Below are 19,844 nucleotides of genomic sequence, written 5' to 3' on the forward strand. Positions count from 1 at the left end.
TGATGAAAAAAATTGTTATTATTATCATTATTCTATATTGTTATTATTATGTTATATTCTTAATAACAGTACTAACTTAATTACAGCCTTATTGGTCAAGTAGATATTGGCCTGCATGAATGAGGTCTTGGATTAAATTCAGTAGGGTCAAAATCTTCGGGTAGAGCTTACTTTCAAAGATTGGCGCTTTCCAATTTGACTTCTGGCGTTTTACGCAAGCGCTAGGAATTTCTTACGACCACTTTATAGAACCAGCTGCAATTCCAAGTATTTCCGAACAGTTACCACTTACGAGCCTTGATTGGAAGAGTATACTACTTAAAGGCCGGCAACGCACTTGAAAACATCTTGGTGTCATCTGGGTATAAAAATATACGCTGCCCATGGACGCGCAGCAGTATGCATTTAAATTCAAATGTAATAAAGTAAGATCGCACATTGTACCTAAGCACTTCCTTACTAACATTTAAAAGTTTTGCTATCTCTTATAAGCATCCAAGTTGATGGTTTCATGTTAAAAGTTCTTAACTTATAATATGAGGTCAGTATACTAGAGCTTAACTATGGAAACTTTTAAAAAATTCAACTTCTTACACAACTTTATTAGCGCTGTTACTTTGAAAAGAATAAATAGAGTTGCTTCATTCAAACGTATAACTTTGGATGTATGAAGTATGCTCATAATTAGGCCTTTTAATTTGATTGATTGATATGATTTCAACAAATTAAACGTTTTTTTTTCAACAGAACCATTAATATTTTACCGAGAATCAAACTGACCAAGAACTTCGAAACTTAACAAACTGAGCCAGGCAACAGTTACCGTTAACTTGAATTATGTATTTAAATATATCTTAGTATTTTGAAATACGAACATAAATTAATAAAAAGAAATAATCAGAATATCCTTATACTTATTATTACTTCCACAGCCCAATTTCGCAAAATCCAAACAGGTTTCTGCTTGATGATTTCATGTTAGCCAACTATTATTTAGCCGGTTATCGAACCGTGATTCCTCATACAAGCCATCATCATTATCTAACTACTACAATGCTTTGTTGTCATTATGTCAAAATTAAGTTTTGGTTGTAAAATGTAAGAATAAATTGATGTAGTCAGTTTTAAGTTTAAATTTCACGCGGCATTACCACGGAAACCGCAGCATTACAAATGGTTTCTTGCGGGACATAATAACGACTACAGTTTGTGTTGTGCATTATTTAAGACGTTTTTAAATTCTTTTTAATATATCCTTGTTTCCATGTTTATATTTGTCAAGATTTATATTCAATTAAAATAATATTTGTTTTAATTTTGATATCCAAAACATCTTGATCTTTTTGCCCATTTTTAGACATTTTTTTGCGATAAGCTGGAAACTACTTTTAAAATCCTCACTGAAAATTTCATGAACGAATTCTTTATACATTCATCTATATCGGTCCAATACCAGTTATACTACTTACACTATTAACTATAAAACATTATCTGTAATAATAGATTAATTAAAATATGCCTATTAATCCCTTTTAAATGTTTACCAAATGACGGATACAGTCGCACTAGAGGGCGTCCATTTTGTTATAAAATGAAAATTCTATTTCACAGCTGACATAGGTTCGCACTTGGAGTTGTATAAAAGATTAATAATAAACATTGATAATATTAGAAGTAGATATTAAAAAAGATAACATTTATTGCACCATACTTAAAATCTTTCAAAATAAACATAATTTTTTTTTAACGGTTTGATTTCCGGGATTCATCAAGCGATGATTTCCACGAAGCAAGAACTACAATTATATATTTTCGATGGGAAGCTTTTAACGTCCAAACGTCGTTAAGGGAAGTATTTGCACGAAGGCTGCATTTACAAAGTTTAATTTCCGCCTGCGAGTAGACAGGGCCATTCTTGTCGAAATAACGAAAAACTGTGATAAATCAATGTGTAGGTAAAATGTAATTCCATAGAATGTCCTATATGTAACTAGTTTCACGACTCACTGATGATATAAAGTGAATTAGTCAGTGTAAAATAAATTAGAGCGAGAGATCATAATTTAGTTAACTCAATTGAAATTCTGCTCTATTCTGATGTCTGATAGGGTGGACTTGTGGCTATTACAATTAAATAAAACGTTAGTAATACTTGTAACATTGTGTTTACTTACTTGTATAAGAGAAAATCAATCTATAAATGACAACACACATCAAAAGTAAAGAAAACATAATCCAAATTCAAACGTAGTGCATCATAGACAATTATATGTGAACATGACGTTCCAACAGAGTCGTTGTAACATTGTATGTAATTATTATTCCCGATTTTGATAACGTCAATATTGATTGATGTTACTGAAAAATATGTGGAAGATTCATATAAGAACCCTTTAGGTATATTAACATATTAAGTTTAATTATCTGTTATTTGAGTTTCCTATAATTAGTTTTCTTTTTAGTTACCACGCTATTAGACTTCAGAGTTTGTTACGTTTAAATGAGATGATTTATATTTAATATTAATATTTATTTATAGTGTATGTATATGATAGTTTTCTCGCGATGATTTCCTTCACCGTACAAGCATTAAAATAATAAATGTCCATTTCTTGCATACCCGTGGTTCCAAACGGACGAGCGTCTTACTTTATGATTGAAAGTGACTACTAGGCTATCATCGATTTCAAAGTATATGTATCAAACATGTCTAACAATCTCATTTTCAATAATAATAACTACCCACAAATATAAAAAAATATTACTTCTTTCAATGCATTCAAATCAAGGCTGGGTGAATGTCAAACAAAATTATTTTAATTTCATTTTCTTACATTTGGTTTTTATTCGTGTATCTTTACTCTGTTGGTTACTTTTACTTTTAGGTTTCTTCCGTGTACGATTTGTGATTATGTGTAATTATTGAACGACGACAATGTAGTTTACCTGAAGTATTGTTTCTCATGTAAGTGGCATTTTTGTCTGTTTTGAGAAAATAAAGTCTTTAAAACCTAATAACGTTTAAGTATAAAAATTTTACCTGCACTATATTTATTCAAGACACCACGAAGAGATATCAAATGCGCTTGGGTATAGTAATCAGCCTTTGGCTACAACAATAGGCCTTACAATAATATTTTAGCTGTGTCCCACGTCTTTTATTCTCAGCAATGAATTGTTTCTTAAAGGGTTATTCTTTAACGATGTAATTAAAATTGTATAAAGCAAAGTTCAAAAGAAATGGATCTAGTAATTTAAGTTTTTTCATTCGTCCAGTGAGTAAAGTACCGGAGGTTTCATTTATCTGCAATGAATCGTTAATCCGAAGAAATTGAAAACGAGAAAGTCCCCAAAGTTTGTCTGAATCTCATCAATACTGTGTTGCAAAGTTTGCATAGTATAAGATCTATAAATTCTCCTCAGAGTCACATTTCTATATAAAGATATGATGGACTCAAGAGTTGTCAAATTATATCTTATTGTATGTTAATAATGACAATTGAGAAACCCAATTAACGACTTATTCAAGGAAGCATACGGCAGACCCTTTTCCGCTTCCGGTTGGATCAATGGTATTTTATTAAAAAAGGTCTTAAGACCTGACCCACCGTTAACTCTAATATTAAACAGATGTATTTATTTAAAGATTTAAATAAAGAATTCGTAATAACCAATATTTTTTTTGGGTAAATGGTTTTTTCAAACAAAACGATCGCCTACGTTAGAAATATTTCTTATGGAATTCGTACTATATCTTCCAAATCGTATTACATTTGCTAGTTCCCCATATTATTCAAGTATCTATAAAAGACACTTCGAAAAACAAACGGTACATTGAAAAAGCTTTCCTGAGATAAAAAATGAATTGTGTACCGAATGGGATGTTTGGAATCACAGTTTTGGTTGGAACGGTCTTTTATGTATTTCGATATCATTCATTTTGAAATGTAGTATAACTAACGATAATTTTTTTATGAGAATCTTACAGGTGACATAAAAACTAAAATGTTTTATGAAAAAGTTGATTTAAAATAATAACTTATGGTACAGCTTTACGCCTAAAAATGTCGGCATTTATGCCCACTATGTTGCCACATAATAAATATAATATTATTTTTTATATACATTTGTTTGTTATGTTTAGTTAAATAAAAATAGCTTGGAAGTTCAATAAGAATGTTAAATCACCAAAATGCGAAATAAACAAATTTCCTGCGTAAATTTTTATGCTAAATTTATAATGGAATGAAATGTCTGTCCAAAATATGAACTGAGTCTTTCAAAATTATATTATCTCCTAATATTCATACAATGCTAGTATAAATATTTTTTCACTTTAAAATACATACAAATCTATAAGATCTGACTAATAATTAAATAATGAACATTATACTTATAATAATCTTTATTTATTTTCTCACAAAAACTTCACAAATCTTCATACATGATAAGTTACAACTATTAATAATGTATGTAAATAATAATTATTCTTTTTTTGAGGGATAGTTATTGTTTATGTGAGACTGATGCCCGTCTAAAGGTTTTGCACATGTGTTACAGGTCATCATTTAACCATTGAATGAGATCTCTTGAAGCAAAATGTGTGCTGGTACTGGGAGATCCTACCCAATCCAGTTTGGCAGGCAACTCAACTGTATGAGAACACAAAGGTTTCTGGAATATCCTATTTATTTATTGAAACCAATTATACCACATCGCCACTGCGTCATACTGTGTGTATAAATATGTGAAAATATATGGATTAGAACTGGTCAAATATACAATAAAAGTTTGCGTGTATCATTCACGCTCCATAAACGAAATTAATAAATCTGATAAAGGGTACATTCAGGTGTGATGGATAGAGCACTAGGTGAAAAACAAGCCGGGCCCATTTCCCAACGAAACAGCGAAGATTTATGCGGAGCAGTCAGACAGTAGGCACGAAAATCCTTTAAAAATACATGCATACTGAAAATCGCTTCGCCTCGTAAACATTTAATTGTAATTGGTAATTAATTTCGGCTTAATATAGGCTTACTTGCGTGAAGAGACTTTGATCAAAGTGAACGTGGGTTCTCGTAGGCTACGTCACAAGTAGGACCGCTTTTGTGCCTTTTTATATATGTTTAAAATAGCTAGAAAGGCTTCAGCTTTAAAGAAAATGCGTAAGGACGCAAGATAGCGCGCTACGAAAGCGGATCTATGTTTAATAAATAAAAATATATCAGTGACGCTACAACCTCCGTAGGTCTCTGCCTCAGCTTTCTGAATCTGTTTCATGATCATTTTTAAATCTAATAGGCAAGTAGGTGATCCAGTACCTGACACACGTCGTCGATTTTTTGGGTCTAATACATGTCGATTTCCTCACGATGTTTTCCTTCACCGTTCGAGCAAATGTTAAATGCCCACATAGAAAGAAACTCCATTGGTGCACAGCCGGGGATCGAACCTACGATCTCAGGTATGAGAGTCGCCAATAGGCCAACACTGCTCCACATGTTTTATAAATAGTACATCATTTAAGTTTAAATCAAATACATGAAGTCTAAAATTTGCTTCATATATCGAACTACAATCTAAAATAACTGATAGACTAGGCTCAAATAGCGTGTGGAAATATTTATCAAATTTTGTTTTTAACTTAAGATAACGAGCACTTAGTTATGTAATCTAACATTAGTAAAGATACCGATATATTATATTTTAGTATAGTGTAATTATTAGAAGCGCAAACCATCGTACACTTATAGCCAATAAATTGTACACTTACCCCCAATTTTATCTCATGTTTTTAACGATTAAAACCAGTTAGGTTCAGAAGTAGGATCTTAGTAGTAGTAGTAAGTATCAATTCGACAGCCTTACAAATTATAAATACAACGAATTAACCTCTTTAAACCTGTACTATTAAATTAACTAAATATAAAATCTAAGTTTTAGTATATAAAAAAATTTTCTAAACTTTTTGGATATAGCATATAGAATATGAAAGTTGTATTTATGTTTAAATGCTAAACGAATTCAACTACCTAAATGTTTACGGATGATTATAATATGTATTTGACAATAAATAATGGTTCTTTGTTATTTTGTGTATTTATTAATTACTATTTCAAAAATTTTTAGATAAATGTCTATAATGTGAAACAAAGTTTCACTTTTGCCGTAGTTACATAAAACCACACAACATTATTTTTTGCTTCATATACCATTCCAACCGAGAAAATAATTAGTTATAACCTGACCGTCCGCCGGCGGTAGCTAAAATTTAAATTGTGCAATTCGTAAATGGATTCGCGTAGCGAACGAAATCTCTCAGCGCTCAAAGCGGTAAACTTTTAACAAAAATAGCATGACACAATGACGAAGCACTTTTCACTTATCGAATGCACTGGATACGGCCTTATACGAACTGACTTTAAAGCACTTTCAAACGATGGATGCCATTTCCATCCTTACCCTCTACATTATTCAATGAGATCATCCCGTCTTATAAACTTTGAAGGTACGTCCACAGAGTAGGATCTTGTCTTTGGAAAGCTTTGTAATTACGCAGGCCAACTCCAGCATGTTCTAAATTCAAATTTTCGTTAGCAAACATAATATGTGGCATTATTCATATGGTCAAGTTTATCTAATTAGCATCTAATAAACTTTTCAGCGACTTAGTATTTTATCATATTAGCTAAATAAATCTAACAACAATATCTTCGTACGGGGTAAATATTGAAAGAATTTTCATGTATCCTTGACGTTTTTTCTACAATATTTCCTCGTAAAAAAGGAATTTATAGAGTGTGCAAACATTTGTCTTTCTACCATTATTATTCGACATTTTCCCAAAGTTGGAGCCCACAAGTGCAATATCTTCCTTAAGTGGAAACAAAACTCGTTCATGTTCATAATTTAATAATTCCTCATCGCAGAACTTTCGCATCATTCTTTAATTTTCTTTCTCCTATTCAATTTGTATTTCGACATACAATTTCTGCTTTCGAGCCGAGTAAACATGGAACGCTTATTTTTGAATGAAACAATTTAATCTCGGCTCCTGAGATATTGTTTGGGGCTACATGCTCCGTTTGACGGAATGCTCGCTCAAATATAATAATTAAGCATTTTGTTTGACAAAAAATATATATTGTTACTTTAGTAAATTAAAGGCAAATTACCTTTGGCATTTTGGTGACTTAAGTTAGAATAATAATATATTTAAAAGACATATTATCTTAAAAAACACCCGAAAGGCAATTTGAGTAGAGTGCTCGTGGAGAAAAATATAAATAAAACTTCTAGTTGTCAGATTTCTTAGAAATAATACACTTTATTTTGCTGCTACCAGCCGAATTCCTCAGACGAGAACAATGCTGAAATTGTATGAAAACCATTTTCCAGCTGCAATTTAAAAATATTAAGTGGAACTCGAATGCTCTATTAAAAGTGACTGCCAATTTTAATAAAATACCACCTTCCTGAATCCTTTGATTCGCTCCGTCAGTAGTAACAGCTGTTTTAATTTATATAACCAAGTCAAATAGGTTAGGATACACCAATAGATGTGTTTGTGAATATAATAACACCATTACATAGTACTTTTAGATTTGACTAACAAAGTCATTGCCCGTTGAGTGAACTGACAAGAAAACAGTTCTACTATATGTAATTGCCTATAGTTATTTTTGTCGTAAATATTATTTTGCTTATACATGAATTTGTTTGTTTATCCCGTGTGTGTATTTTTATATTAATTATAAAAAACTTATTGAATAATAAATGATACTACACCACATGAACTGACGTTTTTTTTTTATGTCCGAATATAACACATGTGCTTAAAAGATACAAGAAAACATGACGTTACAAATTTTACACACATCAATTTATTAGAAAATAAAAATGTCAAGGCACGGAAATAAAAGAAAAGTGAGTGTTTACAAAGTATACATGTCAGAAGTGAAACAGATTTTGATCATGTACAAGTATATGAATAAGCCATTTATTTGTATATTCACACTGTTTACACACTGTATACGTGCTAATAATTATATAAATATATAAAAAATCTGCGTTTACTACATAAGTTATACGTTTTACTAATCGTTATACGACAGAATTGCTATCTAAAATTCTAATATGTAATTACTAAATTAATATCAATTGCTCTCTTCTTTTTCTTCGACCAAAACGCTGAACATCTTCGTGACGTTTCATGATTTTACCCTGATGCGCCTAAAGAAGTTTCACTTAAAAAAGTTTAGCAAACAGTAATAAAAACTAAAGATACCTAAACCTCATTTAGAAAGTAATGAAAACAAAAATACAATACGTAGAATGATTGTTGTAAAGTACTAATAATAAAAAAATATAGTTTACAAACCCTTTATTTAAATAAAACGCAAAACTTATTAATAAAGGATCCTTTTACAACGAGATAAGCACAAATAAATGTTTCGCGATCATTTTCCCATCCCGTTATTATAGCGTCAGAAAGTTGGAAATACAATAAAATATCCTTTGTTGAACTAACACAATTTCTGTCGATACAAAGGTACTATTGGCAATAAAGGGACGCTAAACAAGAGCTAGTTACTACGCCACAAAGAAAACATTGACATCTTTATGTTTTTGATGTTCTAACAATAAGGTTGAAATTGAATTGAAAATGTATATATATATTGTTGTATATTTTTGATATGTTGCTTGTTGATTTATTCATATAACAAGTTTATTGTAATTGATTTAATATTATACATAATTATTATAAACAAATTGAAATCTGCTTAAGATAATATTTTAGCTTCACAAATATTTTAGATTTCTCGTCAATCCCAGAATTTTGAAATTCACACCATGATATAACAATTATTGAAAGTCTTTTATCATTGAAGATGGGAAGTAATTCTTTAATTCTTATATTGCTAGACTGAAAAACAAAATAAAACTTAGATATTCTCTACTTAACATTTGTTATTTGATTTATTTTTATAACATGTTACGTCTTATAAAACATTACAGTTAATTTGTACAAACTTAGTTCTCACATAACTTTTATTACAACGAATATTATATATTGCATATAATTCAAAATTAAAGATATAACCTCATAACAGCAATTTTAAACGTACGATTAGATTTCATGGTGCACATACTAAGCAACTCACGTATTCCATCTTTTTCGTATATTGTTGATTTCTCCGCTTGCGTGAAAATTTTCAGCAGAGTAGAACAAGTACAATCGTGTCATTTCCTCGCCCTCGTACGAGTCTCGTAGTCTGCGCTTCAACGAGTTCAGTTAAGACTTGAGAGTCTTCAGAAACTAAACACGTACTGAAAATATTGCTACACAGCACAACACATGAATTTAATTCTGCGTTTAAAGTGTATTAGAGATTTATAAGTTTCGAAGTATTTAAATATAGTTAATACTTACCTGTACTAACATGTGGATCACAAACATGGGCGCCTACTAAAGCGCAGTATACAAAGCTACTGGTGTGACAAAGAGCGATGGAACGATATAGGGAAAACAAGAAGAGACAAAATAAAGAATACTGCATTAATATGGCGGGATTTGGAGGAGGCCTTTGCCAAAAAAGGGCACACAGATGCACCAGACTTGGATTAAAATTGAATTTTTTATTAATATGTATTTAAAAAAAATATAATGTAAAATGTATCTGAATAAAGGCTAATATTATAACTATTAATACTTACAGATATAATTAAGACTTTGTGTTCTGTGGTTAAATAGTCATAATATATAATAGCAATAAATTGCACAGACCCAGAACATGACGAAGTTATGAAGGAAGGGTACAAGGGTAGAGCCGTTTAAGGTATATATAGGTACATAAAATGCTGCACGAGGTCGTATGTAGTCTTTGACGAATACCATACATTGTTTCATAAAAATTCATGGAACAATTTCATCTAAAACTTTACATGAAAAGTCTCCTACAAACCCTCCTATGAGAAATACTATATTAATACAGTATTTCCTAACTCAAATGATCTTCATTGAATATTAAGTTCAATTATACCAATTTGGTATTTGGTATCTCATCAAGCCGAACAAGATCTATTGCTTTTCCAATATCAAAAGGAGAAATTCGATAAATCGACCTACTAGGCATTATAGACAGGCACTAAATATCGACATCAAGGATGGAATTTTAATACAAATTCGCAATGAATACCCACGATCTCATTTCCAAATAGCTTTTGGCCGCAATGACACCTCTGGATTTTTAATTTATCAAGATTCATTTTCGTTATTACGAGGAATAACGATCGTACATTACGCGAATTGAATGAGATCCTTAAAACAATTTGATGTTTTACTGATGATAAAGAACGCATGGTTTTATGAATTTTTGAAACCTGAGAGAGGACGGCTGGTGTGATTTGAATTCCTTTTAAAAGACATTAATAATGTTTTTAAAACCACAAATTTTTAGGTTTACAGGTTTTAGGTGTTTTAAAGGTTTATGCCGGTATATGCCGATGTTTCCATTTACTGTGTATGCGTAAAAAGTCCACAGAGTGATGAGAACTATTTGGTACTAATTCATAAACATATAGTATTTATAATATTTCTATTAACTAACTTACGGTACAGTAATAATAATAAAATAATTTAACATTGATAAATATAAAAAAGAATGAGTGTACTAATGTACATGCGTTAGAAGTTATACTTCTTTGGCGTATGGAAAAAAATAACTAAAATGCAGTAGTGATTAACGATAAATAATAAAAATTAATGAAAAATATTTTTTTAGGTAAATAAATAATGAGTAAATACTATCACCGTCGTGTATGAAATTGATTTAAAAACATCATCATAATATATATTTATTCACACTGCTTAATTGTACTGTTACAAAACACGTGTTCTAAATATAAAAATACTCGTAGAACTTGAACATAGTTATCGTGTAATGTAATGTGGTATTTAGGTGTTGGTGTGCGCGCGCATCGTAAAAATTCACTCAAAATTCTCCATCGCGCCAAAAGAAGTATAACTTCAAAAAGTAAAACCAATTAAAATAGTGCCATTTCGAGCGAGGAAAGCACAAGCTCTAGGGTCAACGGTATTATCTATACTCCAAAGGGAACACAATCAAAGTTGGAGGAAAGACTGATATTAGCGCCGTTTTTTATTTTCCACCCATTCTGGTGAGCTTGTACATTTCTTTATACTATGATTTAAAAAAATCTATAATATAAACCACAGTAATTGGTAGTGGTCAATTAGCGTAAATAAAAACCAGTCCACTAATTAGAATCAAGTCTTAACGAATAACGTCAAATGAAAATTTCCCGGTCGGAATGCGAAATTACGTTGCAGCGTAAATCAAGTCAGCCCGTTCGCTTTTCACCCAATTACTGACACATCCGATTGATGAAATTCAATATAGTAAACAATACACAGCTTAGATTCTCAGTTTCAGCGAAATCTGTTGCGTATCTGTCGAATCTAATTCTATTCTCGATAATCTGTGAGTCAAGTATGCTTTACAATAGTACGCTTGTCGACGGAGTAAAAAGGAATATTAATAGTTAAAGAAATTGAAGAAAAAAAGATGGATAACCAAAAGTAAACTAGTGGCTGGATTTTTGCAGATTACGGTCGTGCGTTCAAAATCTGGGTGTGGCTCAACCGATTATTCTATTTACCCGAAATAATAGTTATACATACCGTGAAGGATGCTCTAAAGAGTTATGGCTGATTTATAAATAAAATAATAATAGCCTTAATTTCCAAAACTTAATTATAATAGATACGTTGAAACTTATTTTGATTTTGAATTAAAAAAAAAATACACTTTAACATTTAGGAATAATCATTTGCTTGTTAGGTTTTGGTTTGTCCACCGTTGGACATAGGCCTCCTCCATTCGGTTCCACTCGTCTATGTCGTGGGCCAGGCGCAGCCATGTGACCCCGGCGACGGCGATGATTTCATCGGATGATTTCATTATTTATTAGGAAACAGATACATAAGTTGGAGGACTTGTAGGTTATTTTCTAAGTTGCAGTCACAAAATGTGTCTATAACGTGGCTGTAAAGAACTGTTCTTATCAATCACGGAGGCCATCTTAAAAAGCGTGTTTTTCTGTGTGAAATTGAAAATTTTTTAATTAAGAGCAAAGTAAGCATTCGTTCTTAATTACCTTATTTACAACTTCATATAAAACAGTCTAAGAGCACTATTTCTTCAGTATTTATTTAACTAGGACTGTAGGTGGAGAATTTAGCACAAACCTTTTACGATCTACCTATTAAGTGAAGTATCTACTTATTTCGTTCGGGAAATTGCTCTTCTTAACTGAAATCGTAAGTACACTTACCTACACTTTAAGAGCCAACAATTTTTAATAAGATTACAAAGTTGAAATGTTCGAAGATGACACAAAAAAGAAATTTTAAATAAAAATATGGTTTTGCTTTTTATGTCGTGTAATAGTTCATAGTAATACGCTTAAGGATTTTACTTGGCGTATAACCGGAACAATTTTTGTTCAATTCCCGGTGAAATAATATTGGTTTTATGGCTTATAAGAGTTGTTGCATAAAACTATTTATCCTTTTAAGATAAACGGAAAGTCTCTCAAATCAATAAAAATAATTTCATATTACTACATATACAATATTACATTTATATTTATTGAGCTTGAGTAAAGGCTTAAGAAAGAGATGCGCATAATGAGATAATCGTAAAAAACGTAATCTTATACGATGTTAGCTAATGGAATATGAGAAATAAAAACATAAAAGGGTTTCTCAAGCCGCAGTCAAACCGAAAATCGTAAAAAAGACTTTTCACAATATAGCAAGCGCCTAGTGATCCTACCTTATTAAGTCAGCATCCGACCCTTTTATTGAACCCGTCGAAATGTTTATGAAAGTGAAAATGTCCTTAAATGCACCTGTTTGTCCCATTACAGGGGATTTGCCCCAAATTGTACACAAAATTGTAACAAACGAGTGAAAAATTTGTTTTAGCGACTTAATTTAAGCTCGTAAAACACGACAATTTATATTTTTTTCTTTGTTGTAGATGTCACCGTTAATAATTCTCCGCCGGCGGTAGCTAAAATTTAAATTGTGCAATTCGTAAATGGATTCGCGTAGCGAACGAAATCTCTCAGCGCTCAAAGCGGTAAACTTTTAACAAAAATAGCATGACACAATGACTAAGCACTTTTCACTTATCGAATGCACTGGATACGGCCTTATACGAACTGACTTTAAAGCACTTTCAAACGATGGATGCCATTTCCATCCTTACCCTCTACATTATTCAATGAGATCATCCCGTCTTATAAACTTTGAAGGTACGTCCACAGAGTAGGATCTTGTCTTTGGAAAGCTTTGTAATTACGCAGGCCAAGTCCAGCATGTTCTAAATTCAAATTTTTGTTAGCAAACACATATAACATTATTCATGTGGTCAAATTTATCTAATTAGCATCTGATAAACTGTGATTCATACTTTTCACCGACTTAGTATTTAATGATATTTGCTAAATAAATGTAACAACAATATGTTCGTACGGGGTAAATATTGAAAGAATTTTCATGTAACCTTGACGTTTTTTCTACAATATTTCCTCCTAAAACAGGAATTTATAGAGTGTGCAAATATTTGTCTTTCTACCATTATTCGAAATTTTCCCAAAGTTGGAGCCCACAAGTGCAATATCTTCCTTAAGTGGAAACAAAACTCGTTCATGTTCATAATTTAATAATTCCTCATCGCAGAACTTTCGCATCATTCTTTAATTTTCTTTCTCCTATTCAATTTGTATTTCGACATACAATTTCTGCTTTCGAGCCGAGTAAACATGGAACGCTTATTTTTGAATGAAACAATTTAATCTCGGCTCCTGAGATATTGTTTGGGGCTACATGCTCCGTTTGACGGAATGCTCGCTCAAATATAATAATTAAGCATTTTGTTTGACAACAAATATATATTGTTACTTTAGTAAATTAAAGGCAAATTACCTTTGGCATTTTGGTGACTTACGCTTACTTACGTTTAAGTTAGAATAATAATATATTTACATGACATATTATCTTAAAAAACACCCGAAAGGCAATTTGAGTAGAGTGTTCGGGGAGAAAAATGTAAATAAAACTGCTAGTTGTCAGATTTCTTAGAAATAATACAATTTATTTTGCTGCTGCTAGCCGAATTCCTCAGACGAGAACTATGCTGAAATTGTATGAAAACCATTTTCCAGCTGCAATTTAAAAATATTAAGTGGAACTCCAATGCTCTATTAAAAGTGACTGCCAATTTTAATAAAATACCACCTTCCTGAATTCTTTGATTCCCGTAGTGGGGCTCCGTCAGTTGTGTACCAGCCTATGCTGTTTTTATTTATATATTAAAGTCAAATGGGTTAGGATACACCAAACGGTGTTCTTGTGAGTGTAATACTTAGTACTTTAAGGTTTGACTAAGACCGAACGTTTTCATTGTCCGTTGAGTGAACTGACAAAAAAAAACAGTTCTACTATAATTATATAAGTGCCTATAGTTGCCTTTTTCTTAAATATTCTTATTCTGTTATTCATGAATTTCTGTGTATTTTTATATTAAAATTCTTATTGAATAATAAATGATACTACACCACATGAACTGACGTTTTTTTACTTAAACTACTTTTTTTGCTTAAAAGATACAAGAAAACATGACGTTACAAATTTTACACACTTCAATTTATTAGACCATAAAAATAGCAAGGAAATAAAAGAAATAAAAAAAACTGATTGCGTACACGAAGTACACATGTCAGAAGTGAAACAGATTTTGATCATGTACCCAGTATATGAATACTCCATTTATCTATATATCTAAATACACACTGTTTTCACACTGTATACGTGCTAATAATGATATAAATAAATAAATATCTGCGTTCACTGCTTATGACGTTATACGACAGAATTGCCATCTAAAGTTCTAATAAGTATCTTCGTGACGTTTCATTCGTTAAAATTTTACCCTCATGCTAATATATAAGGATTTGTTAATGTCAATAAAATTAGAATAAATACTATAATAATAAATCCTATAAAATCTTTGTAAGTAAAATAAGGATGAAAAGGAATTTTATCTAAATTTCTATTTGTTCGTAGTGGATTATTTGATCCTGTTTGATGTAAAAATAATAAATGAATTATTGTTATTATTAGAATGGTATAAGAAAATGCAAAATTATAAAATCGGGTTAAAGTTGCATTATCAACAGCATTTCCCCTTTAAATTCAATTTAAAAGTCTAGTTCCTAAATATGGGATTGCTGATAAAAGATTTGTAATTACTGTAGCTCCTCAAAAATATATTTGTCCTCAAGCCTTATTATTAATAAAAATAAAATAATAATTCCAATTATTAATGTATAAAAAAAATTTAATGATTCATAGTAAATACCTCGGCCAATATGAATATAAATGCAAATTAAAAAAAATGATGCTCCATTTGCGTGTAAATTTTGAATTAATCATCCATAATTGACATTTCGACAGATGTAATTTACTCTATAGAAAGCTATTTCAATATTAGCATAATAATATATTGTTAAAAAAAAGTCCTGTTAAAATTTGAGTAAGCGTGAGTTAAGCATAACGCTAATAATGAACCAAAATTTCATCAAATTGAAATATTGGAAGGTGAAAAATATTAAAGGCAAGTGAATTAATGAATTATTTATAATTTTAAATAATGGGCTAAAGAATTTTCACTTAAAAATTTTAGCAAACAGTAAAAAACTAAACCTCATTTAGAAAGTAATGAACAAAATTACGATACCTAGAAAGATTGTAAAATACATACTAATAATAAAAGAATTGACGATTAAGAAACCCTTTAAATATGTATATTTAAATAAAATGCAAAACTTATTAATAAAGGATCCTTTTACAACGAGATAAGCACAAATAAATGTTTCGCGATCATTTTCCCATCCCGTTATTATAGCGTCAGAAAGTTGGAAATACAATAAAATATCCTTTGTTGAACTAACACAATTTCTGTCGATACAAAGGTACTATTGGCAATAAAGGGACGCTAAACAAGAGCTAGTTACTTCGCCACAAAGAAAACATTGACATCTTTATGTTTTTGATGTTCTAACAATAAGGTTGAAATTGAATTGAAAATGTAATATATAATGTTGTATATTTTTGATATGTTGCTGATTGAAGATTTGTTTATTGTTTTGAGTTAAGATTTATTCATATAATAGATTTATTATAAGTGGTTTATTATTATAATTATTATAAAAAAATTGAAATCTGCTTAAGCTAATATTTTAGCTTCACAAATATTTTATTTTTCTCGTCAATCCCAGAATTTTGAAATTCACACCATGATATAACAATAATTGAAAGTCTTTTATCATTGAAGATAGGAAGTAATTCTTTAATTCTTATATTGCTAGGCTGAAAAACAAAATAAAACTTAGACATTATCTACTAAACCTTTGTTATTTGATTTATTTTTATAACATGTTACGTCTTATAAAACATTACAGTTAATTTGTACAAACTTAGTTCTCACATTACTTTTATTACAACGAATATTATATATTGCATATAATTTAAAATTAAAGATATAATCTCATAACAGCAATTTTAAACGTACGATTAGATTTCATGGTGCACATACTAAGCAACACACGTATTCCATCTTTTTCGTATATTGTTGATTTCTCCGCTTGAGTGAAAATTTTCACCAGAGTAGAACAAGTACAATCGTGTCATTTCCTCGCCCTCGTACGAGTCTCGTAGTCTGCGCTTGAACGAGTTCAGTTAAGACTTGAGAGACTTCAGAAACTAAACACGTACTGAAAATATTGCTACACAGCACAACACATGAATTTAATTCTGGGTTTAAAGTGTATTAGAGATTTATAAGTTTCGAAGTATTTAAATATAGTTAATACTTACCTGTACTAACATGTGGATCACAAACTTGGGCGCCTATTAAAGCGCAGTATACAAAGCTACAGGTGTGTGTGTGAACTTTGTATTATTATAAATTAAAAAAAATTAAAATAAAATGTATCTGAATAAAGGCTATTATTATTATTATTATTAATACTTACAGATATAATTAAGACTTTGTGGTTAAATAGTCACCTTATCGGGATTGATTCCCTGTTTGGAGAGGAAATTAAATGAACGGCAATAAATTGCACAGACCCAGAACATGACGAAGTTATAAGTAAGGGTACAAGGGTAGAGCCGTTTAAGGTATATGGGTACATAAAATACTGCACGAGGTCGTATGTAGTCTTTGACGAATACCATACATTGTTTCATAAAAATTCATGGAACAATTTCATCTAAAACTTTACATGAAAAGTCTCCTACGAACCCTTCTATGAGAAATACTATATTAATACCGTATTTCGTAACTCAAATGATCTTCATTGAATATTAAGTTCAATTATACCAATTTGGTATTTGGTATCTCATCAAGCCGAACAAGATCTATTGCTTTTCCAATATCAAAAGGAGAAATTCGATAAATCGACCTACTAGGCATTATAGACAGGCACTAAATATCGACATCAAGGATGGAATTTTAATACAAATTCGCAATGAATACCCACGATCTCATTTCCAAATAGCTTTTGGCCGCAATGACACCTCTGGATTTTTAATTTATCAAGATTCATTTTCGTTATTACGAGAAATAACGATCGTACATTACGCGAATTGAATGAGATCCTTAAAACAATTTGATATTTTACTGATGATAAAGAACGCATGGTTTTATGAATTTTTGAAACCTGAGAGAGGACGGCTGGTGTGATTTGAATTCCTTTAAAAAGACATTAATAATTTATAAATATAAATTATCTGTGTATATGTATCTGTGTCGTCATCATTTTTTTTAACTGTGATCAGTATTCAGTGCCTGACACACGCCGTCTATTTTTTAGATCTAAGGTATGCCGATGCCGGTATCCTCACGATGTTTCCATTTACTGTGTATGCGTAAAAAGTCCACAGAGTGATGAGAATCGTATGTTGAAACCACTTGACCAATTCTGCTTATTATGTTGCCATGCCATGTTCCTAAATAACAAATATTTATACCAGTCATGTCAAGCCATATAAAGTGTGTTGTGTTACAACTTAAAGTGAATTTAAGCGACATATTATCTGGTAACAAACACACCATGTTCAAAGACGGCTCTTTCTTTAAAATCTATCTCATATATTTGGTACTAATTCATAAACATATAGTATTTATAATATTTCTATTAACTAACTTACAGTTACAGCAATAATAATAAAATAATTTAGCATTGATAAATATAAAAAAGAATGGGTGTACTAATGTACACGCGTTAGAAGTTATACTTCTTTGGCGTATGGAAAAAATAACTAAAATGCAGTAGTGATTAGCGATAAATAATAAAAATTAATCAAAAATATTTTTTTAGGTAAATAAATAATGAGTAAATACTATCACCGTCGTATATGAAATTGATTTAAAAACATCATCATAATATATATTTATTCACACTGTTTAATTGTACTGTTACGAAACACGTGTTTCTAAATATAAAAAATACTCGTAGAACTTGAACATAGTTATCGTGTAATGTAATGTGGTATTTAGGTGTTGGTGTACGCGCGCATCGTAAAAATTCACTCAAAATTTTTCTCCATCGCGCCAAAAGAAGTATAACTTCAAAAAGTAAAACCAATTAAAATAGTGCCATTTCGAGCGAGGAAAGCACAAGCTCTAGGGTCAATGGTATTATCTATACTCCAAAGGGAACACAATCAAAGTTGGAGGAAAGACTGGTATTAGCGCCGTTTTTTATTTTCCACCCACTATGCTGTCCGCCTTTGAGTTTGTACATTTATCTATACTATTATTTAAAAAATCTATAATATAAACCACAGTAATTGGTAGTGGTCAATTAGCGTTAATAAAAACCAGTCCACTAATTAGAATCGAGTCTTAACGAATATCGTCAAATGAAAATTTCCCGGTCGGAATGCGAAATTACGTTGCAGCGTAAATCAAGTCAGCCCGTTCGCTTTTCACCCAATTACTGACACATCCGATTGATGAAATTCAATATAGTAAACAATACACAGCTTAGATTCTCAGTTTCAGCGAAATCTGTTGCGTATCTGTCGAATCTAATACTATTCTAGATAATCTGTTAGTCAAGTATACTTTACAATAGTACGCTTTAGTCGACGGAGTAAAAGGGAATATTAATAGTTAAAGAAATTTAAAAAAAACATCATGGTTAACCAAAAGTAAACTAGTGGCTGGATTTTTGCAGATTGCGGTCGTGCGTTCGAAATCTGGTTGTGGCTCAACCGATTATTCTATGTACACGAAATAATAGTTATACATACAGTAAAGGATGCTGGAAAGATTTATGGGTGAATTATAAATAAAATAATAATAATAGCCTTTATTTACAAAACTTAATTATAATAGATTATACGTTGAAACCTATTTTGATTTTGAATTAAAAAAATACACTTTAAAATTTAGGAATAATCCTTTTCATCCGGTTCCACTCGTCTCTGTCGTGGGCCAGGCGCGGCCAGGTGACCCCAGCGTCGCGCGGGTAGTGTAGAACTCAATAACAGTTGTTTCAAAATAAAATAACTTTTAATAGCATACAGTGGTTACACATTTTCATCTACAGGAAAATTGGAGTTAATTGTTTGATTATAATTTATTAGGAAACAGATACATAAGTTGGACTTTTAGGGTCGAAATAGTTGTTATATACTAAGATCCAGTCACAAAATGTGTCCATAATATGGCTGTAAA

General features: G+C 30.8%; 1 protein-coding gene across 1 annotated transcript; it reads right to left on the reverse strand.

Annotated features, from left to right (window-relative positions):
• Nucleotides 1–15,028: 15,028 nt before the first annotated feature.
• LOC110996672 (cytochrome b-like) lies at nt 15,029–15,744 on the reverse strand (the record flags this gene model as incomplete). The annotated part of the gene is given in 5 exon segments (XM_045628323.1): nt 15,029–15,375; nt 15,378–15,609; nt 15,611–15,634; nt 15,636–15,698; nt 15,700–15,744. Coding segments are annotated over 5 exon segments (711 nt in total), but the record flags the coding sequence as incomplete, so codon positions are not given.
• Nucleotides 15,745–19,844: the final 4,100 nt, after the last annotated feature.

This window comes from Pieris rapae, chromosome 5 (genome assembly GCF_905147795.1).
Source record: "Pieris rapae chromosome 5, ilPieRapa1.1, whole genome shotgun sequence".
NCBI classification, from domain to species: Eukaryota; Metazoa; Arthropoda; class Insecta; order Lepidoptera; family Pieridae; genus Pieris; species Pieris rapae.